Here is a 15,533-nt window from a genome sequence, read left to right as displayed (position 1 = left end):
ATCCACACAAACATATATAAACCATATACATAGGTGGAAGGTTAGTCTATCAAGGCAGCCACCAAAAAGGACCAGAAGCCAAGTCCAATATACTGGGAAAAAAAACAAGGAAAAGGGGCGCCAATGTAGAGCTGAAATGTTGAGTTCAGGTACATCTCCAGCAGGAGAGAGAGGGGAGGACTACAGGTAGCAGCGAATCCGGCCATGTGATCGGAGCCATTCAAGCCTCGGTCTGGCTCCGATCACACGGCCGTGTCATCTTCCTATCACGGATGCCGGACGAGGCGCTGCTCCACACTGCTACACAGTTGAAGACCGGCTCTGACGCCCTGGTCTCCCCTTTCCCAGAACCCACACCATTTCTAACGGCTCCCCTGTGATCTCCTCTTTTTTGTGTTTTTTGGACTACCATGTCAGCTTACTGCAGCCCATCACCAGTGGACGAGATGTGATGTCAGTACATACGGATTCGCTGCTACCTGTAGTCCTCCCCTCTCTCTCCTGCTGGAGATGTACCTGAACTCAACATTTCAGCTCTACATTGGTGCCCCTTTTCCTTGTGTTGTTGACATCTTAGAGGTAGGGAGGGAGATACTGAGATCCTCTGTTTTGGATATGTTGTGTTTGAAATTACAAAAGGAGCCAAAACGGATGGTAAGGAGGTATGGGGGTAAGGAGGTTTGGGGGTGTTGTAGATAGACCAGGGGATCGTCAGCGTATAGGGATAGCTTGTGATCGGAGGAGGATGTTTGGATACCCTGGATAGAGGCATTCTGACGAATGGCACAAGCCAGGTGTTCTATGACAATGACAAACAAAAGGGGGGAGAGGGGGCAACCCTGCCGAGTGCCATTTGAAATGTCAAATTGTTCTGAGGCAGTGCCATTTACTAATACAGAGGCGTAAGGTTGGGAGTACAGGGACATCACCCCAGAGATAAAAGATGTTCCTAGGCCTAGTTGCTTTAGTGAGAGTCGTAGAAATCTCCAGTTGACCATATCAAACACTTTTTCGGCGTCAAAGGACAGGAGGCAGGCTTTCAGATTTTGGCACTGGATAAAAGAGATAAGGTGAATTGTTTTGGTGGTATTGTCCCTTGCCTCGCGACCGGGAACAAATCCCACCTGATCGTTATGGATCACGCCTGAGAGAAGGGGGGATAAGCAATTAGCCAATACCTTTTGCAAACAGTTTAAGGTCTATGTTGAGCAAAGATATCGGTAGCTGCTACATTGGGATTGGTCCTTGCCTGGCTTCAGTAAAATGGAAACATTAGCAGATAATAGCCCCTTAGAAGGCAAGTGGGAGTCATCTATGGCATTAAAAGCTTTAGTCAAAAGTGGCACTAACAGAGGGGCAAAAGTTTTATAGAATCGAGGGGTGTACCCATCTGGTCCAGGATATTTGCCTGTCTTCAGGTCCTTAATGGCGTCCAGAAATTCGGGCGCGACCAAGGGTTTACCGAGCTTCAAAGAGTCATGTTTATCGATAGTGGGTAATGCTGTTTCCAAAATATAGTCTCACATATTGTCGTTAGAGGAGAGGGTAGGGGTGTTGGGAGCTTTAGGTGATAGGTTGTAGAGTTGGGAGTAATAGTGTCTAAAGGAGGAAGAAATGCCTTTCGTGTTAAATGTCTTGTCTTGATTGGATTGGGTGATAAACAAATGGAGTATCGGGGAGGTCTAGGGTGGAGGGTCCGTGCTAAGTGTTTGCCGCATTTGTTAGCTAGGGAATAATGGTAATTGCGCGCTCTGTCACATGCGATCAGGGAGTGTGAGTCTATTGCCCTGTACACACGTTCGGATTTTCCGACGGAAAAAGTGCGATCGGATTGTGTTGTCGGAAATTCCGATCGTGTGTGGGCTCCATCGGAATTTCCGACACACAAAGTTTGAGAGCAGGATATAAAATTTTCCGACAACAAAGTCCGATCGGTTAAATTCCGTTCATGTGTACACAAATCCGACGCACAAAGTGCCACGCATGCTCAGAATAAATTAGGAGACGAAAGCTATTGGCTACTGCCCTGTTTATAGTCCCGACGTACGTGTTTTACGTCACCGCATTCAGAACGATCAGATTTTCCGACAACTTTGTGCGACCGTGTGTATGCAAGACAAGTTTGAGCCAACATCCGTCTGGAAAAAATACATGGATTTTGTTGTCGGAATGTCCGATCAATGTCCGATTGTGTGTACAGGGCATAAGAGTTGAAGTAGGTCTCTACGGGCATTAGATAGTTGAATGAAAATGGCAGGGTCTAAATCTCGCTTGTAGAGAGGTTCAAGTTCTGCAATAGTGGATAGGAGACAACGAATATCATCAGCTCTAATCCTTTTGAGGCGGGAACCGTGCTGTATGAGCGCATTTTATGGAAGTGATGAAGGTTCTGGCTCCGCTTCCCTGGTATGTTAAACCCCCTGGAATTAAAAGATACTAAATTAATTGGGCAAACAGTCGCCATAGGGCATTTAGTAGGGCAGGGGAGGGAATGGGGGAAGGTAGTCAATCCAAGTGTCTCATTGATCAGTTACTCTCGGCAGGAAAAAAGAGGAACCAAAGGAGGCAGGGAGTGAGAAAAAGAGGAGAGGGAGAGAGAGAGAACGGAAAAAAGGAAGAGAGAGCAAACAAAAAGGAGAGGAAAAGGGAGTGACACAAGTTGAGGAAACCTTTAAACAGATAAGAACATTTGTCTTGGTCACAGTCACTGTCCCCAGGTTCAAAAATGGTAAATGGAGACAATAGGGTGAATTCACTTAGAACCAATAGGAAAATGGACAAACAGGCCAAAGGTAGAAAAAAATTAACAGTAACAAAAAAGGCCACGGCTCCAAAGGATTACAATACAAGTAAGGAATAAAAAAAAAAAACCTTACATCATAATACAGCAGTATACCATACAGTGCTCAAAAAACCTAAGGAGGGTAAGGGACAACGGGCAGGGCAGTCCCCGGCTCCACGGGTATTAAACAGTATTTAGAACCAATAATCAGACAGTACAATGGTGAAGTGATAAAGCATAGTAATGGTTATGATCAGGTCAGGGGAAACTCCATATGGTGAGGAGTATGCGATTAAACTGAGGGTGGGCATAAGGAAGGAGATATTGGTGGAAGGCAGCACCGTAATGTGTACACATACTTTGAAATGTTAGAAAGACACTGTACATAAAGTGACATATATCAGGAACTTATTAACTAAAGCAACCTGGAAGGAGTGAAAACAACATGAATAACAGTCCAGGTTACAGAACAAATGTGCTTTGAGGAAGAATGCAAAGTCAAAAACAACCACAAATAAGAAGGGTGGTAACATGCAGGGGAGGCAAGCTTCAGAAGAATTGTGCCTGCGTATTTCCTGGTTTATCACAGGGGTAGTCCCTGTAAAGGAAAAAATAACCGGGATAATTCTCCAGGCAGGAGTCAGTCGTTGGGGTCCTGTTGAGACAGGCCTGGAGTTGCGATTGCGGCCCTGTTTCTGCCACTGCGGGGTAAAGGGAAAGCCAGGGGTAGTCTGTGCAAATACCCAATCTTGAAGAGAGACTTGTGGGAGCTCTAACGTGCTGAGGAATGAAGGGAGGTCTCCCATGGTGCGGAAGATGGCAGTTTTAACCTCGTGGTGTACACCGAGATGGAAGGGGGATCGCCATTGATATTTTATCTGGCTGGATTGTAAAAGCTGTGTAAGCGGCTTCAATGCTTTCCTCATTGCCAGTGTTTGATGTGAGAGATCTGGTAGAAGAATCACAGGAGTATCATTGCAGAGGACGGTGTTCTGGGAGCTGGCAGCTCGCATAATGTTTTCCTTGATCCTGTAAAAGTGAACCCAGTACAGGGTATTTCGCACAAAGGAGGGGTCAGGGGTCTGAGGACCAGAGGTCCTGTGCACACGTTCCAGTTCAATGGGGTCATCTTTGGGGCATTTGCAGCAATTGATTAAAGATAGCTGTCACAGCTGTGGGCAGATCTTTTGGGTCTACAGTCTCAGGGATGTTATTGCGACGATTGCGATTCTTAATGTCGTCTTGTTGATAAGAAAGCTGCTGTATCATGATGGTGTGAGTGTTAAGGATTTTTTTCATGAGCCTGCACAGTGTTGCTGAGGCCATCTATGGTGCTGAGAAAAAAAAAGGGTACTCAAAGAGTAGCCTAGAATCGGATTTTAGAGGCATGGAAACAATAGAGAAGTAGTAAAAATAGGCATTGTTTATTGAAAAAAGAAATTACATAATATATACACAGTATTCACAAGCTTTAAAAATCATATACAATGATACAGTTTGTACAATGAGCCCTTGTGCGTCTACGCGTTTCGCTGTAAGGCTTCTTCAGGACATGATCAAGGTTCAAAGAAATTACACAAAAAGAGAGAACGAGTTTCACTGTCTTGTTAACCAATTGAGCCTCATGTACAAATATCCGGAACATTTTCAATAATATCCGGTATATGGACTATTTACAAAAATGCCACTAAATCTATTAGTAGCAAAAAATGCAAGTAACAGGCCTCCCAGGGATGTCATTTGTATGCATCTACTACCCCTCTGCGGGCTCGATGTGCAGATGGGATGTGTGATACCCTATAAGTATTTGAGTTCCATCTTTGTTTTCCTTTATTGGATCTTGGATCTCTGAACATGACTTTTTTCTTTGCAAGATGCCCTATGCCCCCGTTCGAATAGCATTCTGTTTTTTGCAACTAATAGATTTAGTGGCATTCCGGGGATATTTCGCAACTTTTTGAAAATAGTCCATATTCTGGATGTTATTGAAAACGTTCCAGATATTTGTACATGAGGCTCAATTGGTTAACAAGACAGTGAGACTCGTTCTCTCTTTTTGTGTCATTTCTTTGAACCTTGATCGTGTCCTGAAGAAGCCTTAGGGCGAAACGCGTAGACGCACAAGGGCTCATTGGACAAACTGTATAATTGTATATGATTTTTAACGCTTGTGAATACTGTGTATATATTATGCAATTGCTTTTTTCAATAAACAATACCTTTTTTTTCTACTTCTCCATTGTTTCCATGCCTCTAAAGTCCGATTCTAGGCTACACTTTGAGTACCTTTTTTTTTCTCCTCTCAAATTTATGGATGTGGCAATGTGAGTGCTCCCCTCCCTCTTCTCTTATATTTTATCTATGGTGCTCTCAATGTCCTCAAAGCGAGCCCCCATATCTTTCTTTTGGTCAGAAATTTCCTTTTTGTATGTTTTCTCTATCCTGTGAACACAGTGTTCAAAGTCTGCTTTAGTGGGCAGGGATCTGATATAGCTGTGCAGAGACCTCATCTGTGATTCCATGTCCCTGCCCTCACCTGAGCCCAGAGAGGCATTAGAGCAGCTTCTGGTGAGTCTGGAGGGGTAATCGGGGTCCTCCAGGGAGTGGGAAACTGCCATGTAAGCTCACCCGTGTATGCAGGGCTGAGTCAGAGCGGGATGGAGACGGTGACGCCGGTGCCATCTTGGATCCCAATCAGTGCTGTGGCCAGAAAACCTGGAAAAATAGTCCCCCAAAATCGCCTCCTGGTCGGTTGCTGTTGGTGCCCTTCTGTGCCTTGGCTTGTCTTTCCCCGTGTGCGGCATTGTAAGGGAGTTTCCAGGCGAAATAAAGCCTGTGGAGATGAGGGACCCGGGAGCTCTGAGAAAACACGTCTCGCTGCTCCATGCGGCAAGCCACGCCCCTCTGCAGGGTATGAATTAAAGAAACTCGTGGTCCCATAAAATAGCAGTTATCTTTTAGATTATATGTTGAAGGGTTGTGTGGGAGTGCTTGCTGCGACTTTGTCAATCTACTAAGGAGTCAAACTTATGGTACAATAAAAACACCTTTTAAATATATCGAAATGATTGTAAAGTCTCGTTTTTTTGTTTTTTTTTTCTATTAAAATAACAAACATGTTATACTTAGCTGCTCTATGCAGTTGGTTTTGCACAGAACAGCCCAGATCCTTCTCTTTTCGGGTCCCTGGCTGGAGCTCCTGGCCCCTCCCTCCTGTTGAGTGCCCCCAAAGCAAGCAGATGGCTATAGGGCAACCCAGCCGAGCTGCAGCTTTGTGTATCCATTCAGACATGGAGCTGCAGTTCTTCCCCGCCCCCTGTCTCTCCTGATTGGCTAACTGAGTTTGATTGACAGCAGCGGGAGCCAATGTCGCCGCTGCTGTGTCTTGGCCAATCAGGAGGGAGAGTCCCGGACGGCTGAAGCTCTTGTGCAACATTGCTGGATAGAGATGGGGCTCGGGTAAGTATTGGGGGGACTGAGGGGGCTGCTGCACACAGAAGGTTTTTTTGTCTTAAAGGGGTTGTAAACCCTCATGTTTTTTTCACCGTAATGCATCCTATGCATTAAGGTGAAAACACTTCTGACAGTGACCGGCCGGTTTCACTTAACTGAGCTCTTCGTTCCCTCGGCGGAGACGCGATGGACCGTTCTGCCCGGGGTTCTTGGCTCTTGATTGGATAGATTGATAGCAGCGCAGCCATTGACTCCCGCTGCTGTCAATCAAATCCAATGACGCGGGGGTGGGGCTGAGTCCAGCATTCTGTGTTTATGCACGCAAATGCTGTACTCCAGAGCATTCCCGCAAGGTACCCCCCGGAGAGCGCTTCTCCTATAGGGTTTACCGATGTGGGGAGGAGCCGCAAGCACTGCCGGGGGACCCCAGAAGACGAGGTTCGGGGCCACACTGTGCAAAACAAACTGCACAGAGGAGGTAAGTTATGATATGTTTGTTATTAAAAAAAAACAAAACAAAAAAACAAAGGTTTACAATAACTTTAATGCATAGAATGCATTACGCTAAAAAAGTCCTTTGCCTTAATCACTTTAAAGGGATATTATGGGTTTGTTTTTATTATATTTTTTTAAAAACAAACATGTCATACTTCCCTCCACTGTGCAGTTCGTTTTGCACAGAGTGGCCCCGAACGTCCTCTTCTGGGGGTCCCACGGCGGCTCTCACGTCTCCTCCCCGCAAGAGCTAACCCCCTCTGGGAAGCTCCCTCCCAAGGGGGTTACCTTGCGGGTGCACTCCCGTGTGATACAGTCGGCGGCCATAGCCGCCAAGTGTATGACTCAGCCCCGCCCCGTCATTGATTTGATTGACAGCAGCGGGAGCCAATGGCTGCGCTGCTATCGATCATCCAATGAAGAGCCGACTAGAGCCTTGGTGAAAGCAACGCGGGATTGTGCCCAAGGAGATTCGGGTTTCAGGTAAGTAAAACGGGGGTTGGGGGGGGGGGGGGCGGTGACTGCAAGATGCTTTTTCACCTTAATGCATAGGATGCATTAAGGTGAAAAAACATGAAGCTTTACAACCCCTTTTCAGTCCTCATTCACCCCAGTGCGACTTGTTATGTGATTTGACAAGGCAAATTGCATGACAAGTTTCACCCTATTGTCGGCAGTGGAACTGTTCAAATCGGTGCGAGGCCGACGTTGCGGTGCTGCAACCATTGGAAAAGTAGTTCCTGCACTACTTTTGGCGATTTCAGGCAAGACTTGCATTGACATCTGTGCATGAAGTCAGACAGATGTCAGCCATATCTCACCTGAAGTCGCAGTGACCTGCAGGTTTGAGACGGTGTGATTTCAAGTGAAGTTGCACGATTTGAAAGCTGCATGCAGTGTGAACCCGGGCTAAATATTATTTCAAATTCAAAATTTGAATTGTGTTGCTTTGTGATTCATTGGTTTCTGAAAAAAATCTACTCTGTAGTTATTCTGTATACTCGGCTACAATTGATACATTTATAATCATTTGTCTCTTTTTGTTTTTTACCTTGCAGGGAAAACGACATTAGCTGACTGTCTCATATCTAGCAATGGGATCATCTCCAACAGATTAGCTGGAAAGGTACTTTCTTTTTATAAGATGGTTAGGTGCATTGTATAAGCTATGGTGTGTTCAATGACTGACTGTTGTCCATTGCCTATTTCATGCTGTATTTATTGAATTGCAGTTACGTTATTTGGATAGTCGTGAAGATGAGCAGATACGAGGAATCACCATGAAATCCAGTTCCATCTCCCTGCAATACAACTTTGGTAAATAGACAATGCCAACTTGTTTCTTTTACCTTGAAATAATATCCAAGGACACCAAGTGACTTTCGAAAATATAACCTATTACCAGTGCCTAGTGCCTTTTTTATGTATTTTGTCGGTGGTATTATTACTCTGCAGAATGTGCTAAATAAAATTGTAATGGTTTGGGTTTACCAACATCATTGCACAGAGCAGGTAGGTATAATATGTTTATTTTATTTTATTTTTTTTAAATTGGCTTTAGAAATGCTTTAAGGCTAATTTGGGAGGAAGCCAATGTAACCCTCCTGTGTGTTTTTATTTTGTGAGAGGAACCCCTCTCAATCCCTAACTAGTAGCAGACAGCCTTCCTATTAGGATATGATCACTGGGCCAAGAGCTGCAAGGCAGCAGTGCTAACCACTTGGTGTTATTTCTCTCAGTCACCGCTCTGCTGCTCCAGTGCTCACTGAAGTGCTTGCCTGGGGAGGGGGCGGGTGCAGCTGGCTCCAGCCAGCCAAATGGATCCCAACCACATTGTCGGGATCCTTCCAGAGTCTGGATCGGCTCTGCCTCATTAGTTGATAGCAGGCAATAGCACACTATCCGCTGCCTCTGGGTCACAGGAGAACAAAAATGTACTATTGTGACGCAGAAGAGCAGTATGGCCAAAAAAGATTTGGCCATGCTTTTCTTTTTAAAGTGTGCCTGAAATATGCAACTTGTTGCAGCTCGCCAAGCTGTAGATGTGGTGGCTGTGTTTTTTTTTTTTTTTTTTCCTTTTCTCTTTTTTTTTTTTTTTTCTTTTTTATATCCACATCAGCAATCTTTTAGAGAGTTTTTAAGTCAGCTGCGTCATTTACGCTGCGCCCCCTCTCTTTTTCGCATCATTGTGGCTTAAAGAGCGTTATACTAATTTTAATACAAAAAACTTTAAGGTGCATTTTCTCTTTCCCTTATAACCCCTGAAAATACCAATATTTACTTATATTTACTTATCTATTTTTCTCCCCTCGTCCCCCCTCCCCCACAAAACACAAAAAAAAAAAAAAAAAAAAAAAAAAAGAGGGGGGAGAACAAGATTTAGATTTGTCCTCCCTCTCCTCATCCCTCTCTCTCTTCCCCTCAAGCATCCATAATTATCACGTATCTTTCTGTATTCCTATACTCAAGCCATTTTGCCCATGTCTTAATATATTTATCTCGTCGCCCTTCCATCGAATGTCTTGCTTCTTCCATTCCTCTAACCCATTCTACTCTTGTTATCCAATCCTTCATCCTTGGGGTTTCTATGTCCTTCCAGTGACATGGGATCAGTGCTTTGGCTGCGTTTAAGAGGAATGGGATTGCTGACTTTGTGTATTGGGGGATCTCTCTTTCCGTGTCATGAAACATGCACGTCCAGGGGTTTTTATTAACCTGCTCCCCCGTTATCTGTTGTATTTCATCTAAGACTTCTCCCCATTATTTCTGAACTTTAGGGCATTCCCACCATAAGTGGGCAAGAGTCCCAACTTTTCCACATCCCTTCCAACAGGTTCGAGGGGTCTCCTTATCGTATTTATGTACCTTTTGGGGTGTCCTATGCCATCTTGCTATCATTTTATAGGCCATTTCATATGTCCGAGAGTCTTTTGCCGTTAAGTACACCATCTTTAGGATCTTGTTTCTGCGATCTACACCTTCTAGCCCCCCTATTTCCTTTTCCCACTTCTCCAGAAAGGTGGGATAACCTTTACTCGCTTCCCTCCTTATAATGTTGTATAATTTTGAGATACTTCCTTTCACGCACATTGGGGAGCTTAATAATTTTTCTATGGGCCTTAGCTGATCTTTTCCTCTCAGTGGTTGTGGTAGTGAACGTGTAAAGTGCTGTATCTGGGCGTACCTCCATTTGTCTAGTGGTTTGTTCCCCCAGGCCTGTGTGATTTCAGTGTAAGTGTATAATTTATTTCCTCTCATTACATCTTGAAGTTGTATTGTATCTTTTTTTGCCCATCTCATGAAATATATATATTCCTCCTTCCCCGGTAAAAAATAATCCGTGTTTAATAGTGATAATAAAGGTGAGTTAAATTCCCAGTGGCAACTCTTGCCTACCCTATCCCAGATTCTAAAAGTGTTTCTAGTCAAAAAATTAGCTCTATCACCCAAATCCCTATATTGTGGTGGGTTCCATATTAATTTTTCTATATCCACCCCACTCAGTGTTACTTCTATGTTCACCCAACTTTTCTCCTGTTTATTGTGTAACCAGTCAGTTATCCTAGCCAACACAACCGACTGGTAATATTTTTTTAAATCCGGTGCACCTAACCCTCCCATTTCTTTATCCTTCGTTAAAGTGTCATATGCTATCCTAGGGTGCCTACGTGCCCATATAAATCTCACCATTAAGGATTGCAATTTGGCAAAAAAATTAGGGGGGATTTATATTGGGACCATTTGGAAGGTATATAATAACATGGGTAGCACAAACATTTTAATTGAATTTATCCTGCCGATCCATGACAGGGCTTTGTATCTCATCCTGCCTAATAGGTCTTTAGTTTTGTTAAGTAGGGGTATATAGTTAGCGACAAATAGATCCCTCGGTGAGGGTGGTATTTTTATACCTAAGTAGGCCAGTTCCCTCTCACACCATGCAAATGGGAGCCCAGTTTGCAGTGCTATCTGCTCTCGCTTTGGGATTGTTATATTTAGGAGCTCTGACTTATTCATGTTTATTTTGAAGTTTGTCAGGCCCCCATACCGCTCCAATTCCTTTAGCACCACGGGGATTGTTGTTCTAGGGCTAGTAATAAAGCATAACAAATCATCAGCAAATGCTGCTATCTTGTATTCCTTTGATCCAACCTTGATTCCCTGGATGTCCTCATTCCCACGAAAGGCCGCTAGGAGTGGCTCTAGGGATAAAACAAACAGAATTGGGGAGAGGGGGCAGCCCTGTCTTGTCCCGTTAAAAAGTTCAAGGGGACAAGACAGGGTTCCGTTTACTCTAATCCTTGCCTTGGGATGTCTATATAATGAGAGTATCCATTTCATCATCCTCTCTCCTAGTCCTAGGTATTTCAGGGTTTCCGTCATAAATCCCCAATCCACTCTATCGAATGCCTTTTCGGCATCGATTGATAGCAGAGCTGCTGGGGTATTGCTCCTAATTACTTCTTGCATGAGGAGAAGTGTTTTTAAGGAATTGTCTCTCCCCTCCCTGCCCGGGACAAATCCTACCTGGTCATTGTGTATCCATTGTTTTAAACCCATTTTCAGCCTGTCTGTGAGTATTCTAGAGAAAATTTTTGTATCTACATTCAAGAGTGAGATTGGTCTGTAGCTTCCAGGGGAGGATGGGTCCTTTCCTTCTTTCAGGATCAGGGTGATGTACGCTAATAGAGATTCTTCTCGGGACTCTTCATTCTCTCCGAGAGCATTCAAATAATCACATAGTTTGGGTGCAAGTATTTCAGAAATTTTTTTATAATAAGCTACGGAGAATCCGTCGGGGCCTGGGCTCTTCCCCAGGGCAGTGTTTTTTATTGCCTTTTCTACCTCCTCTTGGGATATGGGAGCATCCAGACGCTCAACCATATCCTTCTCTGCCCTGGGGAGATCCAGTCCCCGAAGGTACTCCCTTATTCTTTCCTTCCTCTTGTCACTCCCCCTCTCTCTCTCTGGCCTACTTTGTAGAGGGCACTGTAATAAGAGTGGAATATCTTAGCGATTTTTGGCGTAGAGAATTCTAAGTTCCCCTCCTCATCTCTTATTTTAGGTATAAAAGTCCTATTCTTTTTTTCTCTGACCCTTCTGGCCATCCACTTTCCTGGTTTGTTCCCTTCTCTATATACGTCTCTATTTATCATGTCAAAAGCACACTTCCTTTCCTTCTCCAGCAACTCAATCAGGTCTCTTCTTTTCTTGATCAATTCACGCTTTTCTGGTAGCCCCCTAGGTCTTGTACTCTGTTCCGCTTCCTGAATCTCTCTATATAATCGTGTCAAATTTTCCCCTCTCTCTTTTTTTTTCCTTGTTCCCATGGCAATCCAAATCCCTCTTATGTAGATTTTGTGTGCTTCCCAAAGAGTGGATCTAGATATATCTTCCGTATCGTTGATCTTAAAGTAACTTTTTAATTCCTGCTCTATTTTCTCAACTACATCTGGGTACTGCATCAGTGAATCATTAAGTTTCCAGTTTGTCCTAGGCCGATCTGCACCGGCGATCTCCACTTGGATTTTCACCGGTGCATGGTCGGATAGGGTAATAGCCTTTATTTCTGCTACCTTCAAGAAAGGGACCAACTGATGTTCTATTAAAATATAGTCAAGTCTCAAAAATGATTTGTGTACCTGGGAAAAGAAAGTGTAGTCTCGATCTTTTAAGTGGCTTATCCTCCATGCATCAATCAATTGCATGCGATTTAATATTTTCTTAAGTGTCCCTCCCTGTGTGCCCGATCTTAACTCACTCCTTGATGTATCGACCTCAGGGTCCATACACAAGTTCAAATCTCCTGCGACTATTAGCATCCCTTTTTTAAAAGATTCTAGTTTCACCAAGACTCTCTTTAGGAAGTTCTCCGAGTTTCTATTAGGAGCATAGATGTTTGCCAATGTGATCCATGTCTCAAACATCTTCCCTTTCACAAACAAAAACCTGCCCCTAGGATCGGCCAGTCGCTCCTCTTCTTCAAACATTATTGTTCTATCGAACCCAATAGCCACTCCCCCTGAGTGTACTGAGCTAGCGTCCCCATAGCGCCATTCTGGGAACCAATAAGATGCAAGTCCCCTACTTGAGTGTGTTACATAGGTCTCTTGTAGGAACACCACGTTTGCACCTAAAAGGTGCAACTCTTGATTGATTTTATACCTTTTCTTTTCCGTATTCAGCCCCCTCACGTTATAGGTGACAAAATTTATTACTCCCATTTTATATTACTGGAAGGGACGTCTGGCCAATCCCGTGCGGCATAGTAGGGGAGAGAGAGAGGGAGAGAGAACACCAAAAAAAACAGTTCGCCTATTCTGGCGGGGCAGATTCCTCTGTTCAAAACATGGGTCAGGTGGTCATCTTCAATCGGATGCCATCCCGCATCCATCTTCCCCATAGGGCTCATGTCGTGAGGGTTCCCCGTATCGCCCCAGCGCCTTCCCCCCTCCCCCCGCACCGCTCATATCGGCATTGCCCTTTTCCCCTTGGCTATGCCTCTTGGGTACTAGCTTGCGTTGACCATTATGCCCCTACCCTCCCTCCGCCATGTTTTATCTTGCGCTGGGGTTAAAGTCTCCTCCACGCCCCAGCCAGGGATACTTGGAGGGGTAATATCTAGCTTACGGCAAAAGTCCTCGAGGTCTTCTGGGAATCTGAGCACTGCCGTTCGTCCATTCTTTCTTCCAATTAAGCAAGCCGGGAACCCCCATTGGTATGGTATTTCTATCGTTTTCAGCATGTTTGTCAGCGGTTTTAGTAGCCTCCTTCTTGTGAGGGTCTCTGCCGAGAGGTCTGGGTAGACCTGTATCTCTGCCCCTTCAAAGCTTAAGCTTGATTGATGTCGCAGCTTTCCCAAGATTTTGACTTTTTCCTCCTCGTAGTGGAACTTCACTATCACATCTCTTGGGTTCTCCGATGTATTTCTGGGGTATCGTGCAACCCTATGGGCTCTGTCAACTTTCAAGAGGGCCGTAACTTCTCTATCTAGCAATGGGTTTAGCAATTTTTGTAATACCGGCACCAGCTCTTCCTTCCCGGCTTTCTCTGGGAGGCCCTTGAATCGCAGATTTTTGCGTCGGCTGCGATTCTCCTGATCTTCTAATTTATAGAGGAGGCTTCTATTCACTCTTTGCAGCTCCCTTATTGCGTGTTCATGCCTTCCAACCTCCGCTCATGTTCTTCCAGTCTGTCTTCCGTCTCTTCCACCCTTTTCAACACATGCCCAATATCTACCCTTACGGTCGCGATCTCTTTTTTAAGGGATGTCTCCAGTTTCATTAGTAGTTCAGTGAGCATTTCTCTGATCAGTGGGGCCTCTTCCTGTGTGGGCTGGGGTGATGGTTTATTCCCCCCTGTTGGATCCTCCTCCTCATATCTCCCATGAGGGCCTTCCTGTATCTCGAAGCCGTGCATCTGCTGGCTTCCGCTGGTCCTTGCTCTTGCACTTTTACTTCTATTCTCTTCTGGTGCCCCTTTCTGTTTGTTTATCCCTGGTCGTGAGGGTGCTCCCAATCTGGGGCTCCCCTGGGGTTCTTCCAACATGCTGGCCTCAGTTGACATATATCGCTGAATCCCACCTGGGCTGGGGGCGGTTATAGTTCCTTTATTACCCTTATTTGCCTTCCCCCTCATCTCCCCGGACCTCAGAATAATCTGCCCTGCCCCAAAAAATTAGTGCGAGCCCAGATGTGGGTACCGGCAGCTTTGCCCAAGTTACTCGTTTGCGGGGTCAGGAGCCAACTACCTCGGTTCCCTCTCCTGGCCCTCCAATATGAGTGGGCCAAACGCCCACACCCGCTCACACCCTAGCTCCTGTGCTGGTTCCACAAGAAATCCCCTCGATCCATTGGGTCTATGGGGGGGTCCTGCGTAGAGGCTATGCTCGCCACCGACCCTATACGTCAGATCTGAGCGGGTGTGTTTACCTCCCAGCAATATCACAGGGCGGCTATCTAATCCTTTCTAGACTCTATCTAGCAGGGAGACAAGTGAATTTAACCGCCAGCCCCCAATTTAGGGTAGGATATATGTTTCTTTTTAAAAAAAGGAAGATTAAGGTCTAGTGTGACCCCTCTGACACCTCCATCCCTAATAGTGCACAAAAAAACAAGAAAATAGCCCTGGGACTTTAGATGAGGTGAGAGAGGCTTAGCCAATGTCCACAGTGAACACTGAGACAAAATCAATGTATTCATTTCAAAATGTTATGTAACTGAGCGGTAACAACAATGATTGTGAGTTACCAGGCATAATAGCCAATGTACACAACACAGATGAACGTAAATATACAAAGATTTATTACAAATGTTATACATCAATGAGCAACAATAAAACTTGAAAATTGCTGGGTCAGTAAGTACACATACAAAATAAGATGATAAAATGTACATACATGTGGACAGGGAAGTATGTAAACATAATGCAGACATCAATAATACCCAGCATGTACCGGCATAAAATAAGCATCAATAAAGCCCTATGCATTTCGCGAGACCCTGCTCGCTCTTCAGGGGCGGATGCATGAATGTTGTATCTGCAATGTAAGTAATAAGATCAATAAATGTATGTGGTTGGTAAATGGGGGCAGATGGAATGGTTAGCAAGAGAGGCCTGATGCAAAGACCTCATACTTACCGGAGTCTGAGATGAATCGCCAAACGCTGGATATCGAGATGGCAGCAGTGTAATACATCCAGCTCGGGAGCTGAGGAGGCGGAACAAAACAAGGCCACAATAGGGGAACATCCGGAGGATCAGCGCGGACTGGGTAGGGATATATGTTTCTTTTTGAGCTAAT

The 15,533-nt window shown here is 44.8% G+C and overlaps 1 protein-coding gene across 1 annotated transcript in view; it reads left to right on the top strand.

Moving 5' to 3' along the window:
- EFL1 (elongation factor like GTPase 1) overlaps positions 1 to 15,533 on the top strand; it is a 556,540-nt gene that overhangs the window by 27,420 nt on the left and 513,587 nt on the right. Inside the window, exons 3-4 of the mRNA XM_073618573.1 lie at positions 7,789 to 7,856; positions 7,963 to 8,047. Coding sequence (XP_073474674.1) covers positions 7,789 to 7,856; positions 7,963 to 8,047 — 153 coding nt within the window. The remainder of the gene's footprint in view (positions 1 to 7,788; positions 7,857 to 7,962; positions 8,048 to 15,533) is intronic.

Source organism: Aquarana catesbeiana, linkage group LG03, assembly GCF_042186555.1.
Source record: "Aquarana catesbeiana isolate 2022-GZ linkage group LG03, ASM4218655v1, whole genome shotgun sequence".
In the NCBI taxonomy this organism is placed as follows: domain Eukaryota; kingdom Metazoa; phylum Chordata; class Amphibia; order Anura; family Ranidae; genus Aquarana; species Aquarana catesbeiana.
Note: the sequence above shows the minus strand (reverse complement) of the source record. Positions and strands in the feature narration are given on the sequence as shown.